We start from the raw sequence: 19,983 nt of genomic DNA on the forward strand, positions 1-19,983 counted from the left end.
CTAAGAATTTGTGTCCTACAGGAGAATTAAAGGAGAAGGTGATTCATAGTATATAACCTGGAGACTGGGTGTGGATCCAATCGTTGAGGAAAAAGGATTGAAAGTAGTCACGCTGGGAGGGACCATACCAAGTCCTATTGGTAACTGCCTTCGCTATAAGAATAGTTGAGAGAGCCACTTGGGTCCACGTTACCCACTGCAAAAAGGTAGGCCCACATACCAACACCGTTGAACACACACAGAGTTAAAGAGAAGAACTGAACCACTAGGGTTCGGGGGTAAACTCTGTTAACGAAGAAACCCTACCCCAATCTTTCATCACTGTGTTTATAGAGGTGTGGGTATGGGGAAGTACCAGGCAGGTGGGTCAGGGACAGGATTGGGATGGCGGTTTGGGGGATTTTGGGGGACTCTGAGCTGCATCATCATGTTAACCATATTATGGATTAATCCAGGTCAACCTAAACAGGGAAATGATGCACTGATTCGATCTCATAGAAATACTGAAACCAAGAAAGACTACTGGGGGAATGATTATTTTAATAGTTAAAGTCAGTTTAGGACAAGATGGGGGATTCAAGATACCATTCGACTTCTCCCATGAAGAGATAGGAGGTTTTGGGGGCTTTGGTAAGAAGGGGGCGGGTACTAGAAAGTTAGGTCCTAGAAGGTATGGTAAATACATTTGCACTGGGGAACGTTCATGTCCTTGGGCAAGGGTGTTTAAACATACCTGGGGAACATACTATGAGAATGGAATGGACGCAGTACACCGATGGGGAATTAAACAAACCCATGATAAATGTAAAACGGAACTGGTGATAACGGTAAAGTCAATTATGCAAGATGACATAGCAAGGAACTATTGGGCCTGTGTTGATGATTTCGGGGCAAATATATGTTTGAGGTTCATTTTTCAGGAGAGAAATGAATCTTCCACCCCCGAGACAGAATAGAAGGTAGATCCAATGTTATCACCAGAGGTACCAAAAAACTAGTCTAATACCCTTTGGAAGGCCCTCAGAAGGAATCCTAAATAGCACTAAACCACCAAGGGTATAATATTTCCTCTTGCAGGAAATGAACCAAAGAGAAGTAGAAGGAATTTCAAATGAGAACTTCTGGGTAAGGTGGATTTTTCGTATGACTTATGTGTATAAATGGGTTGTACCACCATTTTGTTTTAGAATTCTCAATGAATAAATATCTCTGACTATGCAGACCGGAACTCTGTCCGTTACTTAAATCCCAAAAGACTTACAACCTTTTGGGAGACGCACACACTGAAAAAGTTTGTTAAATAATTCACATAACACCCCCGTCAGACTCTCTCCTCCTCAGTCACAGTTTCTCCTACCTCCGTTATGTGACGACACACTTAATTTCAGTCAGTTCACTCAATGTAACATATAGCTAAGGGAATACACTGTGTCACATGAGTCAGGCTGAAGATGCGAGTCCTTTCAGCAAGAGTAGGAAAGTCATGCATCCCATTATGAGGTTAGTCTCCCTAGGCAGACGGGTTGCTTCCGACAATGTTAACAATATTCCAGCATACACGTCTGCACAAAGATCAGCGTCAGTTGGTCTCAGCCAGAGTTAGAGGAAATGGACGTGCAGGAAATTGGGTTTTCTTAAGTCACTGACTTATCCGCTTGTTGCCCTAGCGTAAACATCCCCACTGGACATCATTTCTTTTTTATTGTATTTTTTTTTAGCCCCCTTTTCTCCCCAAATTTCGATTTTGTCTCAACGCTTCTGTCATGTTTCTGAGGGGATTATTTTTTATGAGCACAATTCCCGCCCTAATTTTAAGCCCTGTCTACCTAAACTCGTGATTTTTTTGGTAACCTGCCTAAATCACTATCGCCCTGTAGCACTCACATCTGTAATTATAAAGTGTTTTGAAAGGCTGGTCATGACACACATCAACACTATCATCCCAAACACCCAGGACCCACTCCAATTCGCATACCACACCCAACAGATGACGCAATCTCATGCACGACTCCAACACCATCATCAAGTTCGCTAACGACACGACGGTGGTAGGCTTGATCACCGACGCCGATGAGTCAGCCAATGGGGAGGAGGTCAAAGACTTAGCAGTGTTGTGCCAGGACCACAGCCTCTGTCAATATCAGCAAGAGAAAGGAGTTGTTTGTGGACTATAGAAGAAAGAGGGGAGAGCACGCCCCCATCCTACGATCCACATCACTAAGAACTTAACATGGTCCACCCACACCCGCACAGTCTTGAAGAGGGCACGACAGCGCCTCTTCCCGCTCAGAAGGCTGAAAAGATTTGACATGGGCCCTTGGTTCTACAGCTGCAACATCGAGAGCATCTAGACTGGCTGTATCACCGCTTGGTATGGCAAATGCACCGCCCTCGACCGCAAAGCGCTACAGAGGGTGGTGCGGAAGCCCAGTACATAACTGGGGCCGAGCTCCCTGCCATCCAGGACCTCTATATTAGGCGGTGTCAGAGGAAGGCCAGAAAAATTACCAAAGACTCCAGCCACCCAAGCTATAGACTGTTCACTCTGCTACCGTACAACAAACAGTACCGGAGCATCAGCGAGACAGCTTCTACCTCCAAGCCATTAGATTGCTAAATAGCCATAAGAATGCAAAATAGTTCACTAAATGGTTATCCAGACTATCTTGCACTGACTCTATGCACACTCACTCACACACAATACACTCTCACACAAAACCCACCAGTGGTGATTTTAGCATGTAAATCTTGGTGGGACAAACAAAAAAAGAGTGGAATGCATGCCAGCAAAGCCACAACACAACACTAAACAATACATTAATTGCACAATAAGGGTGAGAAACGGTGCCCACAAACTGTTAGGGCCTACATAAAGCTGTCCCAACAGCAGAGTCCCAACACCTTACCACAGCTACACCTGGCTATCAGCGGAGCCTTGTATGGCAGCGAAACAGTTAATTCAGCCTAATTTACTGCCTTAAAAAAAACATAGCTGATATGGCTGACTTGCTTCAACAAATGTGGTTTCTACTGACAATTGAGATGTACATACTATGGCATAAGGGGACGACAAGCAGATAAGAGGCAATCCGTAATGTCGATGAAGACATTAATGAGCAAGTTAGGACGGACGTAGTCAATATAACTATTTGTTCAGCACTTTGTTCAGCGGTCCTTCGTTGTGGGCAAATGTTGTCATCAAAGAAAGAGAAAGAGGCCAGATTTACAATTCCGAATTGGATGACCTTTCAAAACGTATTTTCCCAGTCGGAGCTCGTTTTTTCCCGACTTCCCAGTTGCAATGTTTCCTTCCAAACCACTCATTGTTGAATTTACGATTTCCAACTTGTTGTGTAATGTTTATGTCCAATGGCCGATGAGCACCGATAAGTTTTATCTATAATTTCTCTTACTTTTATCTTCATATGACAAGGATTAAAAAGGATTGTCGACTTGATTCATGATGATGACTGCTAGCTAAGATTTTGAAAGTAAGATGTTGACATGATCAGTCCAATCAAAGCTACTGTACATATAACTTGATTTTTTTTGTTGTTGCTAAAAATGTGCGGCTCAAAACAGGTGGGGACCTGCCCTGAATGACGGGTCGCCACATTCATATACACTTCATAAGCACACAAACGCATACCGACACAACACATACACTTACCCTGCCTTCATGTAAATATCTACCTCAAATATCTCGCACCCCTTCACATTGATCTGGTACTGGTACTCCCTGTATTTAGCTCCATTCTTTTGTATTTTATTATTCTTGTTGTTTTACAACAAAAATAATAAAATACAAAAGAATGGAGCTAAATACAGGGAGTACCAGTACCAGATCTTTTTCTTATATATTTTTTACTCTGCATCATTAGGAAGGGCTTGTAAGCAATCATTTCATGGTAAAATCTACACCCGTTGTATTTCGCGTATGTGACAAATACAATTTTAATTGCATCACCTAATCAGCTATTTAAAGATGCGCTATGCAGAAATCGCTCCGCCATTTCCTGGTTGCTAAAATCCTAATAGTTTGCCTAATTTCAGTTTATATGGCAAAACAAGCAACTATAGTGTAGAGAATTATTGTAACATCTAAACTGCTGTGAAATATATTTTCCATAACCAAAAATATTGTATTTTCAGCTGTTCGAAGCTGGTACAAAACCGAAAGTAAAAATGCATAAACAAAACGTAAGAACGGAAAGCATAGAAATAGTGCACATAGAACAGATATACCGCTTCTTAGACTTGCTTTCAATGAAAATGACAGATCTATAACACACATTTCTGTGTGAATTTGGTCGGGTCTCCCAAAAAGTTACATATTGCAGCTTTAATCCTATGAAACTACAGCTATAGCCTACTTCTTTTTTTCTTTTTTCTTTTACTTCACAAATAAGTTGTTACTTGCCACGCTTTTGGGCGTTTGCAGAACATCATTATCATCACGTTCCCTAACGGAAATATGCAAATATTTCATTTAACACGCCAATAGCATCTCGTTAGCTCCTGAGTGGCGCAGTGGTCTAAGGCACTGCATCGCAGTGCTAACTGTGCCACTAGAGATCCTGGTTCGAATCCAGGCTCTGTCGCAGCCGGCCGCGACCGGGAGACTCATGGGCGGCACACAATTGGCCCAGCGTAGGGGAGGGAATGGCCGGCAGGGATGTAGCTCAGTTGATAGAGCATGGCGTTTGCAACGCCAGGGTTGTGGGTTCGATTCCCACGGGGGGCCAGTATAAAAAAAAAATAAAAAAAATATGTATTCACTAACTGTAAGTCGCTCTGGATAAGAGCGTCTGCTAAATGACTAAAATGTAAATGTTAGCTCGTGCTTGGCTCTGCGGTTGCCCACCTCCTTCCTTGTTCTGCCCACTATGCTTCATTTGCTCACATTGAAAAAGACACGATTAACTATATTGGGTTAGTTATAAATATGTTTGCAATTATGTTGCCCTCTGCTGGTTGCCTCTGAACCTCAGTCAAAACAAAAGTACTAGTGATATTATGGCATTGATCATTCATTGCCATAATTTTGTACCCACAGCAGATTGGTCAAAAGTGAAACAGAGTAATCAGCGTGAATGCATGGGAAACGGCTTTAAAACCTCTTAAGGATCGGACCCTTTTTTTTATTTTTATTTTATTTTTTTGCCTAAAATGACATACCCTAATCTAACTGCCTGTAGCTCAGGACCTGAAGCAAAGATATGCATATTCTTGATACCATTTGAAAGGAAACACTTTGACGTTTGTGGAAATGTGAAATTAATGTAGGAGAGTATAACACATTAGATATGGTAAAAGATAATAAAAACAAAAAAACATGTGTTTTTGTTTTTTTTGTTCCATCATCTTTGAAATGCAAGAGAAAGGCCACAATATAATGTTGCAGTTTACATTTTACATTTACATTTTAGTCATTTAGCAGACGCTCTTATCCAGAGCGACTTACAGGAGCAATTAGGGTTAAGTGCCTTGCTCAAGGGCACATTAACGTCATTTAGCAGACGCTCTTAGCCAGAGCGACTCACAAATTGGTGCGTTCACCCTATAGCCAGTGGGATAACCACTTTACAATTTGGGGGGGGGGGGGGTTAAAAGGAACACTTTATCCTATCCCAGGTATTCCTTAAAGAGGTGGGGTTTCAAATGTCTCCGGAAGGTGGTGAGTGACTCCGCTGTCCTGGCGTCGTGAGGGAGCTTGTTCCACCATTGGGGTGCCAGAGCAGCGAACAGTTTTGACTGGGCTGAGCGGGAGCTATGCTTCCGCAGAGGAAGGGGAGCCAGCAGGCCAGAGGTGGATGAACGCAATGCCCTCGTTTGGGTGTAGGGACTGATCAGAGCCTGAAGGTACAGAGGTGCCGTTCCCCTCACTGCTCCATAGGCAAGCACCATGGTCTTGTAGCGGATGCGAGCTTCAACTGGAAGCCAGTGGAGTGTGCGGAGGAGGGGGGTGACGTGAGAGAACTTGGGAAGGTTGAACACCAGACGGGCTGCGGCATTCTGGATGAGTTGTAGGGGTTTAATGGCACAGGCAGGGAGGCCAGCCAACAGCGAGTTGCAGTAGTCCAGACGGGAGATGACAAGTGCCTGGATTAGGACCTGTGCCGCTTCCTGTGTAAGGCAGGGTCGTACTCTCCGAATGTTGTAGAGCATGAACCTGCAGGAGCGGGTCACCGCCTTGATGTTGGCGGAGAACGACAGGGTGTTGTCCAGGGTCACGCCTAGGCTCTTCGCACTCTGGGAGGAGGACACAGCGGAGTTGTCAACCGTGATGGCGAGATCATGGAACGGGCAGTCCTTCCCCGGGAGGAAGAGCAGCTCCGTCTTGCCAGGGTTCAGCTTGAGGTGGTGATCCGTCATCCATACTGATATGTCTGCCAGACATGCAGAGATGCGATTCGCCACCTGGTTATCAGAAGGGGGAAAGGAGAAGATTAGTTGTGTATCGTCAGCGTAGCAATGATAGGAAAGGCCATGTGAGGATATGACAGAGCCAAGTGACTTGGTGTATAGGGAGAAAAGGAGAGGGCCTAGAACTGAGCCCTGGGGGACACCAGTGGTGAGAGCACGTGGTGCGGAGACAGCTTCTCGCCACGCCACTTGGTAGGAGCGACCGGTCAGGTAGGACGCAATCCAGGAGTGAGCCGCGCCGGAGATGCCCAGCTCGGAGAGGGTGGAGAGGAGGATCTGATGGTTCACAGTATCAAAGGCAGCAGACAGGTCTAGAAGGACAAGAGCAGAGGAGAGAGAGTTAGCTTTAGCAGTGCGGAGAGTCTCCGTGACACAGAGAAGAGCAGTCTCAGTTGAATGACCAGTCCTGAAACCTGATTGGTTTGGATCAAGAAGGTCATTCTGAGAGAGATAGCAAGAGAGTTGGCTAAAGACGGCACGCTCAATAGTTTTGGAAAGAAAAGAAAGAAGGGATACTGGTCTGTAGTTGTTGACATCAGTGGGGTCGAGTGTTGGTTTTTTGAGAAGGGGAGCAACTCTCGCTCTCTTGAAGACGGAAGGGACATGGCCAGCGGTCAAGGATGAGTTGATCAGCGAGGTGAGGTAGGGGAGAAGGTCACCGGAGATGGTCTGGAGAAGGGAGGAGGGGATGGGGTCAAGCGGGCAGGTTGTTGGGCGGCCTGCAGTCACAAGTCGCAGGATTTTATCTGGAGAGAGAGGGGAGAAAGAAGTCAAAGCATAGGGTAGGGCAGTGTGAGCAGGACCAGCAGTGTCATTAGACTTAACAAACGAGGATCGGATGTCGTCAACCTTCTTTTCAAAGTGGTTGACGAAGTCATCCACAGAGAGAGAGGAGGGGGGGGGGGGGGGGAGGATTCAGGAGGGAGGAAAATGTGGCAAAGAGCTTCCTAGGGTTAGAGGCAGATGCTTGGAATTTAGAGTGGTAGAAGGTGGCCTTAGCAGCAGAAACAGATGAAGAAAATGTAGAGAGGAGGGAGTGAAAATATGCCAGGTCGGCAGGGAGTTTAGTTTTCTTCCATTTCCGCTCCGCTGCCCGGAGCTCTGTTCTGTGAGCTCGCAATGAGTCATCAAGCCACGGAGCTGGAGGGGAGGACCGAGCCGGCCGGGAGGATAGGGGACACAGAGAGTCAAAGGATGCAGAAAGGGAGGAGAGGAGGGTTGAGGAGGCAGAATCAGGAGATTGGAGGGAGAAGGATTGAGCAGAGGGAAGAGATGATAGGATGGAAGAGGAGAGAGTAGTGGGAGAGAGAGAGCGAAGGTTGCGGCGGCGCATTACCATCTGTGTAGGGGCAGAGTGAGTAGTGTGGGAGGAGAGCGAGAGAGAAAAGGAAACAAAGTAGTGGTCGGAGACATGGAGGGGAGTTGCAGTGAGATTAGTAGAGGAGCAGCATCTAGTGAAGATGAGGTCAAGCGTATTGCCTGCCTTGTGAGTAGGGGGGGACGGTGAGAGGGTGAGGTCAAAAGAGGAGAGGAGTGGAAAGAAGGAGGCAGAGAGAAATGAGTCAAATGTGGACATAGGGAGGTTGAAATCCCCCAAAACTGTGAGGGGTGAGCCATCCTCAGGGAAGGAACTTATCAAGGCGTCAAGCTCATTGATGAACTCTCCAAGGGAACCTGGAGGGCGATAGATGACAAGGATATTAAGCTTAAATGGGCTAGTGACTGTGACAGCATGGAATTCAAATGAGGAGATAGACAGATGGGTTAGGGGAAAAATTGAGAATGTCCACTTGGGAGAGATGAGGATTCCTGTACCACCACCCCTCTGACCAGATGCTCTCGGGGTATGCGAGAACACATGGTCAGACGAGGAGAGAGCAGTAGGAGTAGCAGTGTTTTCAGTGGTGATCCATGTTTCCGTCAGCGCCAGGAAGTCGAGGGACTGGAGGTTGGCATAGGCTGGGATGAAGTCAGCTTTGTTGGCAGCAGAACGGCAGTTCCAGAGGCTGCCTGCGACCTGGAACTCCAATTTAGATTTTGATCACTAGATGAAGCATTGCAATACTATACTATTTTGTTCAAGTCTGCCCAAATGTGCCGAATTGGTCAATTGATACATTTTCTATTGGTCAATTAATACATAACTATAGAGAACATACAAAAAGGATATGGTAATACAAAATGTAAATTTACACACTCCCAGGAATGTCATACATGATGGATCATTAGCTTATACACTAACTTTCACACATCTAGATGGCCAGGCAGGGTTGGTGTGGAGCCAGAGACAGCAGGGGTTCAAACTGTAGAACCCAGTTCCTACATTTGAATAAAAAAATTGATTTTATCAAACAAAACTATGCTACATTTGATCTCTGGGACAAATCAGAGCAAGATTACTGAATGTAAGTACATTATTTACCTTCAGAGGTGAATGTATCAAACCAGTTGCCATGATACGTTTTTTGTTGTTGTACACTCTCCTCAAACAATAGCATGGCCTTTTTTCACTGTAATAGCTACTGTAAATTGGACAGTGCAGTTAGATTAACAAGAATTTAAGCTTTCTGCCCATATAAGACATGTATATGTTCTGGAAAGTTTGCTGTTACTTACAACAGTCATGCTAATCACATCAGCGCACGTTAGCTCAACCACCCGTATACCGGACACCGATCCAGTAGAGTTTAACCCAAATTGAGCAGAAAGACTATACTTTTGACACCATTGATGGAAGAAAAACACTACAATGCCCCCTGCTGTTCATTTTTAGATTGTGTTGTCTGAATTGCGTCTGGCATTTAATTCAATTTCTTTCCACTGAGGGATGGATGGAAAGCGGGATGTGAGTTCATACTCACTCAATAGAGGCATACATTGCATATCAGACAATCAAAAATATTTTAATACATTTGACAGGTAGCACACTGAGCAACTTCTGGATCAACCAGTCCCGCACACAGGGGTCTCTCTAGGTAGAAAACGTTCACTTCACTTAAGTTATCAAAATGTATTATCAGATCATAACAGTACAATAAATATAAATAGCATACTTCAAAACTTAAATGAAGAGTTTGGGACACACTTCACTACAAATGCATCACTGACACATTAGGACTACTGTATAATTTGCTCAACAGACACATACAGAAATATATACAGAAGCAGTACTTCAGATAAACAAAGAATACATTATAAATATAGTTCTCATCAAAGAAGAACTGACTGCATACCTCATCTATGCAGACAGACATAAGAGCCTAATTTTGGCCAATTTGATTACATTAAAATACATTGTGAAGCTTTGATAGTATTCTATTCTATTAGAATTATGTACAAATATGAGTAATTCAGTAAGATTTTATTAGCAGGTATAATGCATTATTACTTGTTATAAGAATTAATAGGCCCTTAAAATGTTATGTTATCAACTCATATGATATGGCTTATGAAAGTGTTATCTGTAATTCTATATCAATGGCAATACAGACGGTTACTTCAGATGTCAGTGCAGTATGGTGATACTGCGGTCAGCCACGGCGAACGCAGGCAGCAGCGGGCTACTGAAGGCATGTCTGACAGAGTGCAACACGGCACTGGAGTCTGGGTCATAAAATACCAGGGTCTGACTGGGCCAGTCCAGGAGCAGCCCTAGACTCTTGGGCTTGTGGATCACGTGCAGGGGTGTGTTCTTCCCCGCATGGCAGAAGGAGAAATCCCAGTCATATTTGGAGATCACCCAAGACTGGGCGTTGTAGCCCAGGCGTGAGTCGTTGCCCGAGCCCTTGCGCCCCATGCTGGCGTAGCATACCCCCATCTTGAAGGCCCCGCTCTCACCCATGTCCATCACCCAGCTGTGGGTGCCGGAGGAGATTGCCAGGGTGCCCAGCGCATTGGGCCAGCTGTCGAAGCGCGCCGGGTCGTAGGGCGGGGACTGGCGTGACCTCTTAGGCAGGAAGGTCAGAGTGCAAAGGTCTTCTGAGAGGGACAGTAGGGAGCTGACGGTGCGCTCGTCAAATGTCAGATGTGCTGAACCATAAGCTAAAGGGGGAGAGGGAAGAGAAGAGTGTATTGTTATTCATCATTAATTAAGCACTTATGCTTTGTTAATAACATAGTAATAGTGTCTGAACAACTGGCAATAATGCATAACTACAACTATTTGGAACAACTGTACCCTGAACAAATCAAGGTTGGCCTAACCTTTATCATGGAGATAAAGATAAAAGCATTAGTACTAGTTACCAGTTGGCCCCAGCAGTATGGCGCTGGCCCATAGGCCCCTCATGAGTTTGCTGTCACAGCAGCCTGCATTCAGGTTGAGCTGGTCAGTGTCATAAGGCTCACCCACCCCCTCTGCATCCTCAACCCTGATTGACACACACAAGAGACAGCTCATGTGAATCTGGCTAATGATTGCTTCAGTGGGTGAACTATTGAACTATGTATTCTTACTACTTGCAAAAAAGACTAAAAATTGATTAAAACCATGTTTACCTCTCAGCTATTTCTTGGCCAAAGGTCTGAAAACACAGGACACAGAGTCAACAATAATTTCTGACAATGAAATTGATCTTAATTACATCATCATCATCATAATTATCAGGGTTATTGCTAGGGTTAGGGTTGAGCCAAGGTGTGGACATGAAGCTAGGGTTAGGGTTATGGTTAGGGTTGATCATGATCATCATCATCGTTTGCACCGTCCCATTCAGTCTTGTCGACCCTCTCCCTATCCATTCTTCTTCTTTCCACCTCTGTACTCTCCAACTTCCCCCCCTCTGTCCCCTTCCCTGTGCCCATAATCTTTCCCCTACTCACCGCCAGCTGTATGTCCGGTGTGTTTGTGAGAGTGTGCACCAGGAATGTGCGTGTCTGTGTGAGCATAGCCAGGGCCTGGCCCCAGTGTGCTCTCTGGGTGAGGAGGCACTGCTCCACCCTCTCCTCCTCCCTTTGCACTGCTTCTAGCAGCAGCTGCTCCTCCTCCTCCACAGCCTCCCTCACCACACTGACCTGTGCCACAACTCGCTCCCGAGCCCTGCTCGCCTCCACCTGCATGGGCACACAGCAGAGGGGGTATGAGTCACAGCAAAAAGACATATGATGGAATCCATTACATATCTGTGTGTAGAGCTTGTGAATCCAAGGCTGTGTGTAGTGTGAGCACATAAGGGACTGAGTGTGTGTCACAGAGCCTGTGTGCTCACCTGCAGTGTCAGCTCTTTGGCAGTCAGGGTCTTGTTAATAAAGCGCTCGATGCGCTGGGCCTGCAGCTGCATTTTCTCACACACGTCAACCAGCTGGTTCTGTTCAGGATAACACACACACACACACAGTGACTGGCACGAAGAAGAGTAGTGTTGGACTTGAAAACCACAGTTGATCAGGTACATTTTCGAAGGCAGGTGCCATTATTCTGATAGGCCTATTCCTGTAGTGTCATACTGCCATCACCAACATGTCATTGTGTATCATGAAATAATAATAATTTGGAAGAGCACTGATGACAATTTATGCTGCTTATATGGACAATATTTTTGTTAAGGCTTTCCGTATCTTCCCAACAGCTTGAAAATCCTGTCTCCTCACATTCCATGAGACATCAACTGGGGAAACTCCTCAGTGTGGTGTAGGAAAAGTGTGGCACACCCTACACACCCACCAGGCATGCGAAAAAACACTTTCCTAACACAAACCAGCTCGGCCTTTGTACTGTAGTACCTCAGGTGACCTAAGGTAAAGTCAAGTTTGCCTGTTCCATTCCAACTCCTAACTGTAGGTAAACAGTATCCCGGCCCCAAGCCCCATTCACTGTGACAAAGGTCCATATGACGCACAAGCAGCAGCTTGTAACTGCTCAAAAATGAGTTGGTATTATTGAGCCTATAGATGGTATATTCTAATATAGTGGTATACAAGTGGTCCTCTGTAGCTCAGCTGGTAGAGCGCGGCGCTTGTAACGCCAAGGTAGTGGGTTCGATCCCCGGGACCACCCATACACACAAAAAAAAAATGTATGCACGCATGACTGTAAGTCGCTTTGGATAAAAGCGTCTGCTAAATGGCATATTATATTATTATTAAGAACAGGAAAAGTCGGGGCACTCACCCTGACTGCTATCACTCTGCTGGCCAGGGGTGTCACCTTGTGTCCCTGGCAGGATCCCATTATGGCGCAGTGCGAGCATATGAGTTTCTGCTCTGAGCAGCAGAACCAGTCCAGGTCGGATTCATGTTCCACACAAAGTTCCGATTCACCGGAAAATATACCCGATTCTGAGTCGGAGGTTGTCACCGCTGATGTAGCAGCAACCTTTCCAGACAACCCGGAGACGTCTTTAGCTGAGTGAATTTCATTCTGGAGTACATTCAACGCGGAGAAAATGGGCTGTTGTAAATCCATATTCAAGTTTCCCGAACTTTCTGTAACTTCCACTTCAGTGTCCGGGTCGTCCTGTAAAGAGGACACAGGTGTTAAATTACATGATTCTGGCTCCGCACTCATGACACGTTAAATAGTGAAATGGCTCACAAGAGTAATAGCAATAAAACGTGGCAGGTGGTTTCAGTATCACTATCTACCGCACCTATAACACAGGTGTATCAAGGTATGAACACGGAAGTAACACCGACACTAGAGGTCAGAGCTGAAAAGCAAGTTTAGCAACTGCAGCAACAGGGCCGTTTCAATGATAACGTTTTTTGTTCCGGTGCATTTGTTATAGGCTACCATTGTTTTTACCTCCTTTACCTGTAAGATGACACAGTGTTTCCATATTGTCATTTGACCTCATAACATCTTCAATCATCAATTACCCTCTCTAGTCTAATTATATGCTAAATGTATTATAGTTTAGTATAGGCTAAATAGTCCAACCAAAGTTAGGGCAATATATTTGACTACAGGATTTTAAAATGTAGGCTACATTTAGCCTCTAGGCTATGCTGAAATATAGCCTATAGGCCTACATGCCAATGATGCCAATTTCTTTTGAGACATATGCACATGACTGATGACTGATGATATTTTGTAACGTAAATTGCCTATTGTAAATCCACTTGTGCAAACCCCACAGTAAATGTGTAGGCTAGGTGTATATGCAGTGCATTCGGAAAGTATTCAGACCCCTTCCCGTTTTCCACATTGTTACCTTACAGCCTTATTCTAAAATTGATTAAATCATTTTTTCTCTCATCAACCTACACACAATACCCCATAATGACGAAGACAAAACAGGTTTTTATACATTTTTGCTAATTTATTACAAATAAAAAACAGAAATACCTTATTTACATAAGTATTCAGACCCTTTGCAATGAGACTCGCAATTGAGCTCAGGTGCATCCTTTCCTTTGATCATCCTTGAGATGTTTCTACAACTTGATTGGAGTTCACCTGTGGTAAATTCAATTGATTGGACATGATTTGGAAAGGCACACACCTGTCTATATAAGGTCCTACAGTTGACAGTGCATGTCAGAGCAAAAACTACGCCATGAGGTCGAAGGAATTGTCAGTAGAGTTCTGAGACACGATTGTGTCGAGGCACAGATCTGGGAAAGGGTACCAAAAAATGTCTGCAGCATTGAAGGTCCCAAAGAACACAGTGGCCCCCATCATTCTTAAATGGAAGAAGTTTGGAACCACCAAGACTCTTCCTAGAGCTGGCCGCCCGGCCAAACTGAGCAATCGGGGGAGAAGGGCCTTGGTCAGGGAGGTGACCAAGAACCTGATGGTCACTCTGACAGAGCTCCAGAGTTCCTCTGTGGAGATGGGAGAACCTTCCAGAAGGACAACCATCACTGTAGCACTCCACCAATCAGGCCTTTATGATAGAGTGGTGGTGGCAGCTTCATGCTGTGGGGATGTTTTCAGAGGCAGGGACTGGGAGACTAGTCAGGATTGAGGGAAAGATGAACGGAGCAAAGTACAGAGAGAGATCCTTGATGAAAACCTGCTCCAGAGCGCTCAGGACCTCAGACTGGGGCGAAGGTTCACTTTCCAACAGGACAACGACCCTAAGCACATAGCCAAGACAACGCAGGAGTGGCTTCGGGACAAGTCTCTGAATGTCCTTGAGTGACCCAGTCAGAGCCCGGACTTGAACCCGATCGAACATCTCTAGAGAGACCTGAAAATAGCTGTGCAGTGACACTCCCCATCCAACCTGACAGAGCTTGAGAGGATCTGCAGAGAAGAATGGGAAAAACTCCCCAAATACAGGTGTGCCAAGCTTGTAGCGTCACACCCAAGAAGACTCTAGGCTGTAATCGCTGCCAAAGGTGCTTCAACAAAGTACTGAGTAAAGGGTCTGAATACTTATGTAAATGTTATATTTCCGTTTATTTCATATTTTTTATGTGCAAAAAAAAAAGCTACTAAAATATTTTAACATGTAGCATAGCCCAAGGGAAAGACTGGCGGTGGTTAGACAAAATAGGATAAAAACAACTTGATAAATAATCAAATCAAAGTTTATTGGTCGTGTACACAGATTTGCAGATCTTATCGCAGGTGCAGCGAAATGCTTGTGTTTCTATCTCCTATCCAACGTATCTCTTCTCTATATCATTTATTCTGGCTCAGAGTGGCGCAGTGGTCTAAGGCACTGCATCGCAGTGCTAGCTGTGCCACTAGAGATCCTGGTTCGAGTCCAGGCTCTGTCGCAGCGGCTCTGTCGCAGCGGCACACAATTGGTCCAGCGTCATCCAAGGTAGGGGAGGGTTTGACCGGCAGGGATGTGGGTTTGTTTCCCACGGGGGGCCAGTATGAAAAAAAACAACAAAAAAACATGTATGCATTCACTGACTGTAAGTCGCTCTGGATAAGGGCGTCTGCTAAATGACTAAAATGTTAAATTTATACCCTGATGAAGACTGTCGAAACGTTGGTTATTAGGTTATTCAATTATTGCATCTGAGTTCCTAGAGTGTGCAGCTCTCCTTTTCTTTTTCATGTGTTTCTATCTCCAACAGTGCAGTAATACCTAGCAATATAAAAATATAAACAATACTATCATTATCCAGAACAATTTATTCATAAATATCAGAACGAGCAATGTCAGACACCAGAATATATATATATATATAAATACATACAGTACCAGTCAAAAGTTTGGACACACCTACTCATTCAAGGGTATTTCTTTATTTTTACTATTTTCTACATTGTAGAATAATAGTGAAGACATCAAAACTATGAAATAACACATATGGAATCATGTAGGAACCATTAAAAAAAAAAAAAAAAAAAATATATATTTTATATTTGAGATTATTCAAAGTAGCCACCCTTTGCCTTGATGACAGCTTTGCACACTCTTGGCATTCTCTCAACCAGCTTCATGAGGTAGTCACCTGGAATGCATTTCAATTAACAGGTGTACCTTGTTAAAAGTTCATTTGTAGAATGTATTTCCTTCTTAATGCGTTTGAGCCAATCAGTTATGTTGTGACAAGGTAGGGGGGTATACAGAAGATAGCCCTATTTGGTAAAAGACCAAGTCCATATTATGGCAAGAACAGCTCAAATAAGCAAAGGGAAACGACAGTCCATCATTACTTTAGGACATGAAGGTCAGTCAATCCGGAAAATTTCAAGAACTTTTAAAGATTCTTCAAGTGCAGTCACAAAAACCCAGGGGTGGAAAAAGTACTAAATTGTCATCCTTGAGTAAAAGTAAAGATACCTTAATAGAAAAGGACTCAAGTAAAAGTGAAAGTCACCCAGTAAAATACTACTTGAGTAAAAGTCTAAAAGTATTTGGTTTTAAATATACTTAAGTATCAAAAGTAAATGGAATTTCTCAAATGCACTTAAGTATCAAAAGTAAAAGTAAAACTATAAATCATTTCAACTTCCTTATATTAAGCAAACCAGATGGCACATTTTTTTAAAAAAATTTTTATTGACAGATAGCCAGGGGCACACTCCAACAATTAAGACATAATTTACAAACTAAGCATTTTTGTTTAGTGAGTCCGCCAGATCAGAGGCAGTAGGGACGACCAGGGATGTTCTCTTGATAAGTGTGTGAATTTGACCATTTTCCTGTCAAAATGTAATGAGTACTTTTGGGTGTCAAGGAAAATGTATGGAGTAAAAAGTACATTAATTTCTTTAGGAGTGTAGTGAAGTAAAAGTAAAAGTAGCCAAAAATATAAATAGTTAAATAAAGTAAAGATCCCCCAAAAAACTACTTAAGTAGTACTTTAAAGTATTTTTACTAAAGTACTTTACACCACTGCAAAAACCATCAAGCACTAGGATGAAACTGGCTCTCATGAGGACCGCCACAGGAAAGGAAGACCAAGAGTTACCTCTGCTGCAGAGGATAAATTATTTCGAGTTAACTGCACCTCAGATTGCAGCCCAAATAAATGCTTCACAGAGTTCAAGTAACAGACACATCTCAACATCAACTGTTCAGAGGAGACAGCGTGAATCAGGCCTTCATGGTCGAAATGCTGCAAAAAAAAAACACTACTAAAAGACACCAATAAGAAGAAGAGACTTGCTTGGGCCAAGAAACACGAGCAATGGACATTAGACCGGTGGAATCTGTCCTTTGGTCTGATGAGTCCAAAACCACTGTGTCTTTGTGAGATGCCGAGTAGGTGAACGGATGATCTACGCATGTGTGGTTTCCACCGTGAAGCATGGAGGAGGAGGTGTGATGGTGTGGGGGTGCTTTGCTGGTGACACTGTCTGTGATTTATTTAGAATTCAAGGCACACTTAACCAGCATGGCTACCACAGCATTCTGCAGTGATACGCCATCCCATCTGGTTTGCGCTTAGTGGGACTATGATTTGTTTTTCAACAGGACAATGACCCAAAAGACACCTCCAGGCTGTGTAAGGGCTATTTGACCAAGGAGAGTGATGGAGTGCTGCATCAGATGACCTGGCATCCACAATCACCCGATCTCAACCCAATTGAGATGGTTTGGTATGAGTTGGACCGCACAGTGAAGGAAAAGCAGCCAACAAGTGCTCAGCATATGTGGGAACTCCTTCAAGACTGTTGGAAAAGCATTCCTCATGAAGCTGGTTGAGAGAATGGCAAGAGTGTGCAAAGCTGTCGTCAAGGCAAAGGGTGGCTACTTTGAAGAATCTGAAATCTAAAATATATTTTGATTTGTTTAACACTTTTTTGTTTACTACTTGATTCTATATGTGTTATTTCATAGTTTTGATGTCTTCACTATTATTCTACAATGTAGAAAATAGTAAAAATAAAGAAAAATCCTTGATTGAGTTGGTGTGTCTAAACGTTTGACTGGTACTATATAGGCTACATATAATGGTACAGTATGTAAAAACAGTATGGACAGTATAGGAATATAAAAGGTGTGTACAGCAGAAGTTATATAGGACGAGCCATGACTAGAATACAGTATATACATGTAAAGTGGGTAAAACAGTTAAATATTATTAAAGTGACCAGTGTTCAATGACTAGAATACAGCACATCATTTATAAAGCATCACACACAGAATACATTTACATTTAAGTCATTTAGCAGACGCTCTTATCCAGAGCGACTTACAGTTAGTGAATACATTATTTTTTTTATACTGGCCCCCCGTGGGAATCGAACCCACAACCCTGGCGTTGCAAACGCCATGCTCTATCAACTGAGCTACATCCCTGCCGGCCATTCCCTCCCCTACCCTGGACAACGCTGGGCCAATTGTGCGCCGCCCATGAGTCTCCCGGTCGCGGCCGGCTGCGACAGAGCCTGGATTTGAACCAGGATCTCTAGTGGCACAGTTAGCACTGCGATGCAGTGCCTTAGACCACTGCGCCACTCAGGAGAATAGGAAGCATGGACAGTTTGTTTGATAAAGCAAAAAGCTGCCCTACCAACACTGACTATGATTAATATATCGATTAAATAACGTATTTTAATGTAGGCCAATTTGTTTTTCATTTTGAAGAAGAAAACATAATATGCAGCCTAATAGACTATTTCTCCCAGACAGGCAGTTGAGGGACAATAACCTGTCTGGTGGACTAAATAACGCAAAGTGAAATCTACTCTGATTCTGAATCTAATATCTACTCAAAATCTATTGTGAATCTAACAGTGATTAAAATCACATAGGATCACAGGGGCCATCCAAGGTTTGTTCCATGGGCTACTCCTGCCTGGCACCCAGAATCAGTCTGATCTCGTTTTTTCAGAGTTCCCAGTTGTCTTTAACACCCCAGTACACAGGAAGAAGCAATAGAGCCCCACAGTGGAGGTGTCATAATACCCATAAAACCTAGCGGTCAAACAGGGAAATGGTTCCAATTGTTCTTTCCATAGGGAATTTTTGAAAACACTTCAAATAAGGGCTGTGTTTTGTGTAGGCTTACCCTGGCATGACATTTTGATAACCATGTAAATCTCTCTCTGACAAGGTGACTTTTATTCATATATTCGGCTCTATTTACTCTCAGATTCGAAAATGCTAATTAGCATCAAAGTAGACATCATGCAAGACTACAAATCCCTGCACGTCATCTAATAATAATAATAATAATAATAATAATAAGCCATTTAGCAGACGCTTTTATCCAAAGCGACTTACAGTCATGCGTGCATACATTTTTTTTTTTTTTTTGTGTATGGGTGGTCCCGGGGATCGAACCCACTACCTTGGCGTTACAAGCGCCGTGCTCTACCAGCTGAGCTACAGAGGATCTCTAGCTAAAACCTTTGCTAACAGGTCAACTGTGTGAACTTGCACAAGACAGGAAACAGAATTGTCAATTTAAAGAAATGTAGCCAATTTATTAATGACTAAATTTAGCTAACAGTTAATCCAGAGATTCTTACCTTTGCCTCGATTCGGTAGTCTCGTACAGATCATCATGGCATTTAGTTCATTTTTGGGGGTAAATACAGATGAATATATTGACAAAAGTCACCTTGTCCTAGAGAGATTTACACGGTTATCAAAACGTCACGCCAGGGAAACCTACATGAAACACAGCCCTTATTTGAAATGTTTCTAAAATCCCCTATGGGAATAAAAATATGGTGTAAAAACAATTGGAACCATTTCCTTGTTTGACCGCTAGGTTTGATGGGTATTAAGACTCACTGTGGTCCTCTATGGAAATGTGATGGTCAGTGCTATTCGGGATCCTTAGGATTGTAATGTTAACTGGCATGGTTAAGGTAAGGGTTAATGTTAAGTAAGAATTATGGTTAAGGTTAAAGTTAGGGTTTATGGGAGGGACGTCCCAAGGATTCCGAATAGCACTGACCTAAACGTGATGGCGTTTGGGTGGTGCTCCAAAGAAGAAGGGGAGCTATTTACAACTGGAACAGAGTTCGATAGGGAGCTATTTACAACTGGAACAGAGTTCGATAGGTGGAGACATAGCTTGGAGTCGAAGATGGCGGAAGCGGATGATGAAGTGGAATCTGAATACAATGGCTGGAGAATTTGAGTGTTGTTCAAAAGAATGGGAAACGGAGCAAAGTAGGGTACAGTGATGAGAATGACCCTTCGTATCTAGGAGGAGTACGGTTTGTTAATAAGGAGCAGCTGAGCAGAG

The 19,983-nt window shown here is 43.7% G+C and overlaps 1 protein-coding gene across 2 annotated transcripts; it reads right to left on the reverse strand.

The window, feature by feature from the left end:
• Nucleotides 1-9,308: 9,308 nt before the first annotated feature.
• On the reverse strand, nucleotides 9,309-13,031 carry LOC311099742 (B box and SPRY domain-containing protein-like). 2 transcript variants are annotated; one of them, XM_084140479.1, is made up of 6 exons: nucleotides 12,536-13,031; nucleotides 11,634-11,732; nucleotides 11,248-11,478; nucleotides 10,924-10,949; nucleotides 10,672-10,796; nucleotides 9,309-10,467 (listed from the first exon to the last, which is right to left on the reverse strand). In XM_084140479.1, the coding sequence occupies exons 1-6, from the start codon at nucleotides 12,929-12,931 to the stop codon at nucleotides 9,932-9,934; spliced, it is 1,413 nt and encodes a 470-aa protein (XP_083996605.1). In that variant the 5' UTR covers nucleotides 12,932-13,031; the 3' UTR covers nucleotides 9,309-9,931. The 2 variants fall into 2 exon arrangements, with proteins under 2 accessions (XP_083996605.1, XP_083996606.1); XM_084140480.1 differs by having other exon boundaries at nucleotides 11,440-11,478; nucleotides 12,536-13,022.
• Between the last annotated feature and the right edge of the window lie 6,952 nt (nucleotides 13,032-19,983).

The sequence above is a fragment of the Coregonus lavaretus genome, assembly GCF_964263955.1.
Source record: "Coregonus lavaretus genome assembly, chromosome: 24".
NCBI classification, from domain to species: Eukaryota; Metazoa; Chordata; class Actinopteri; order Salmoniformes; family Salmonidae; genus Coregonus; species Coregonus lavaretus.

What these genes read in the sequence shown, in the direction of transcription:
- LOC311099742 (XM_084140479.1), bottom strand. Translation starts at nt 12,931, where the DNA reads ATGAGTGCGGAGCCAGAATCATGTAATTTAACACCTGTGTCCTCTTTA. An exon ending in GCAGAGTGATAGCAGTCAGG is followed by an intron (nt 11,733 to 12,535) that starts GTGAGTGCCCCG and finishes TATCCTGAACAG; the next exon opens with AACCAGCTGGTTGACGTGTG. An exon ending in GGCCAAGAAATAGCTGAGAG is followed by an intron (nt 10,797 to 10,923) that starts GTAAACATGGTT and finishes TGTGTCAATCAG; the next exon opens with GGTTGAGGATGCAGAGGGGG.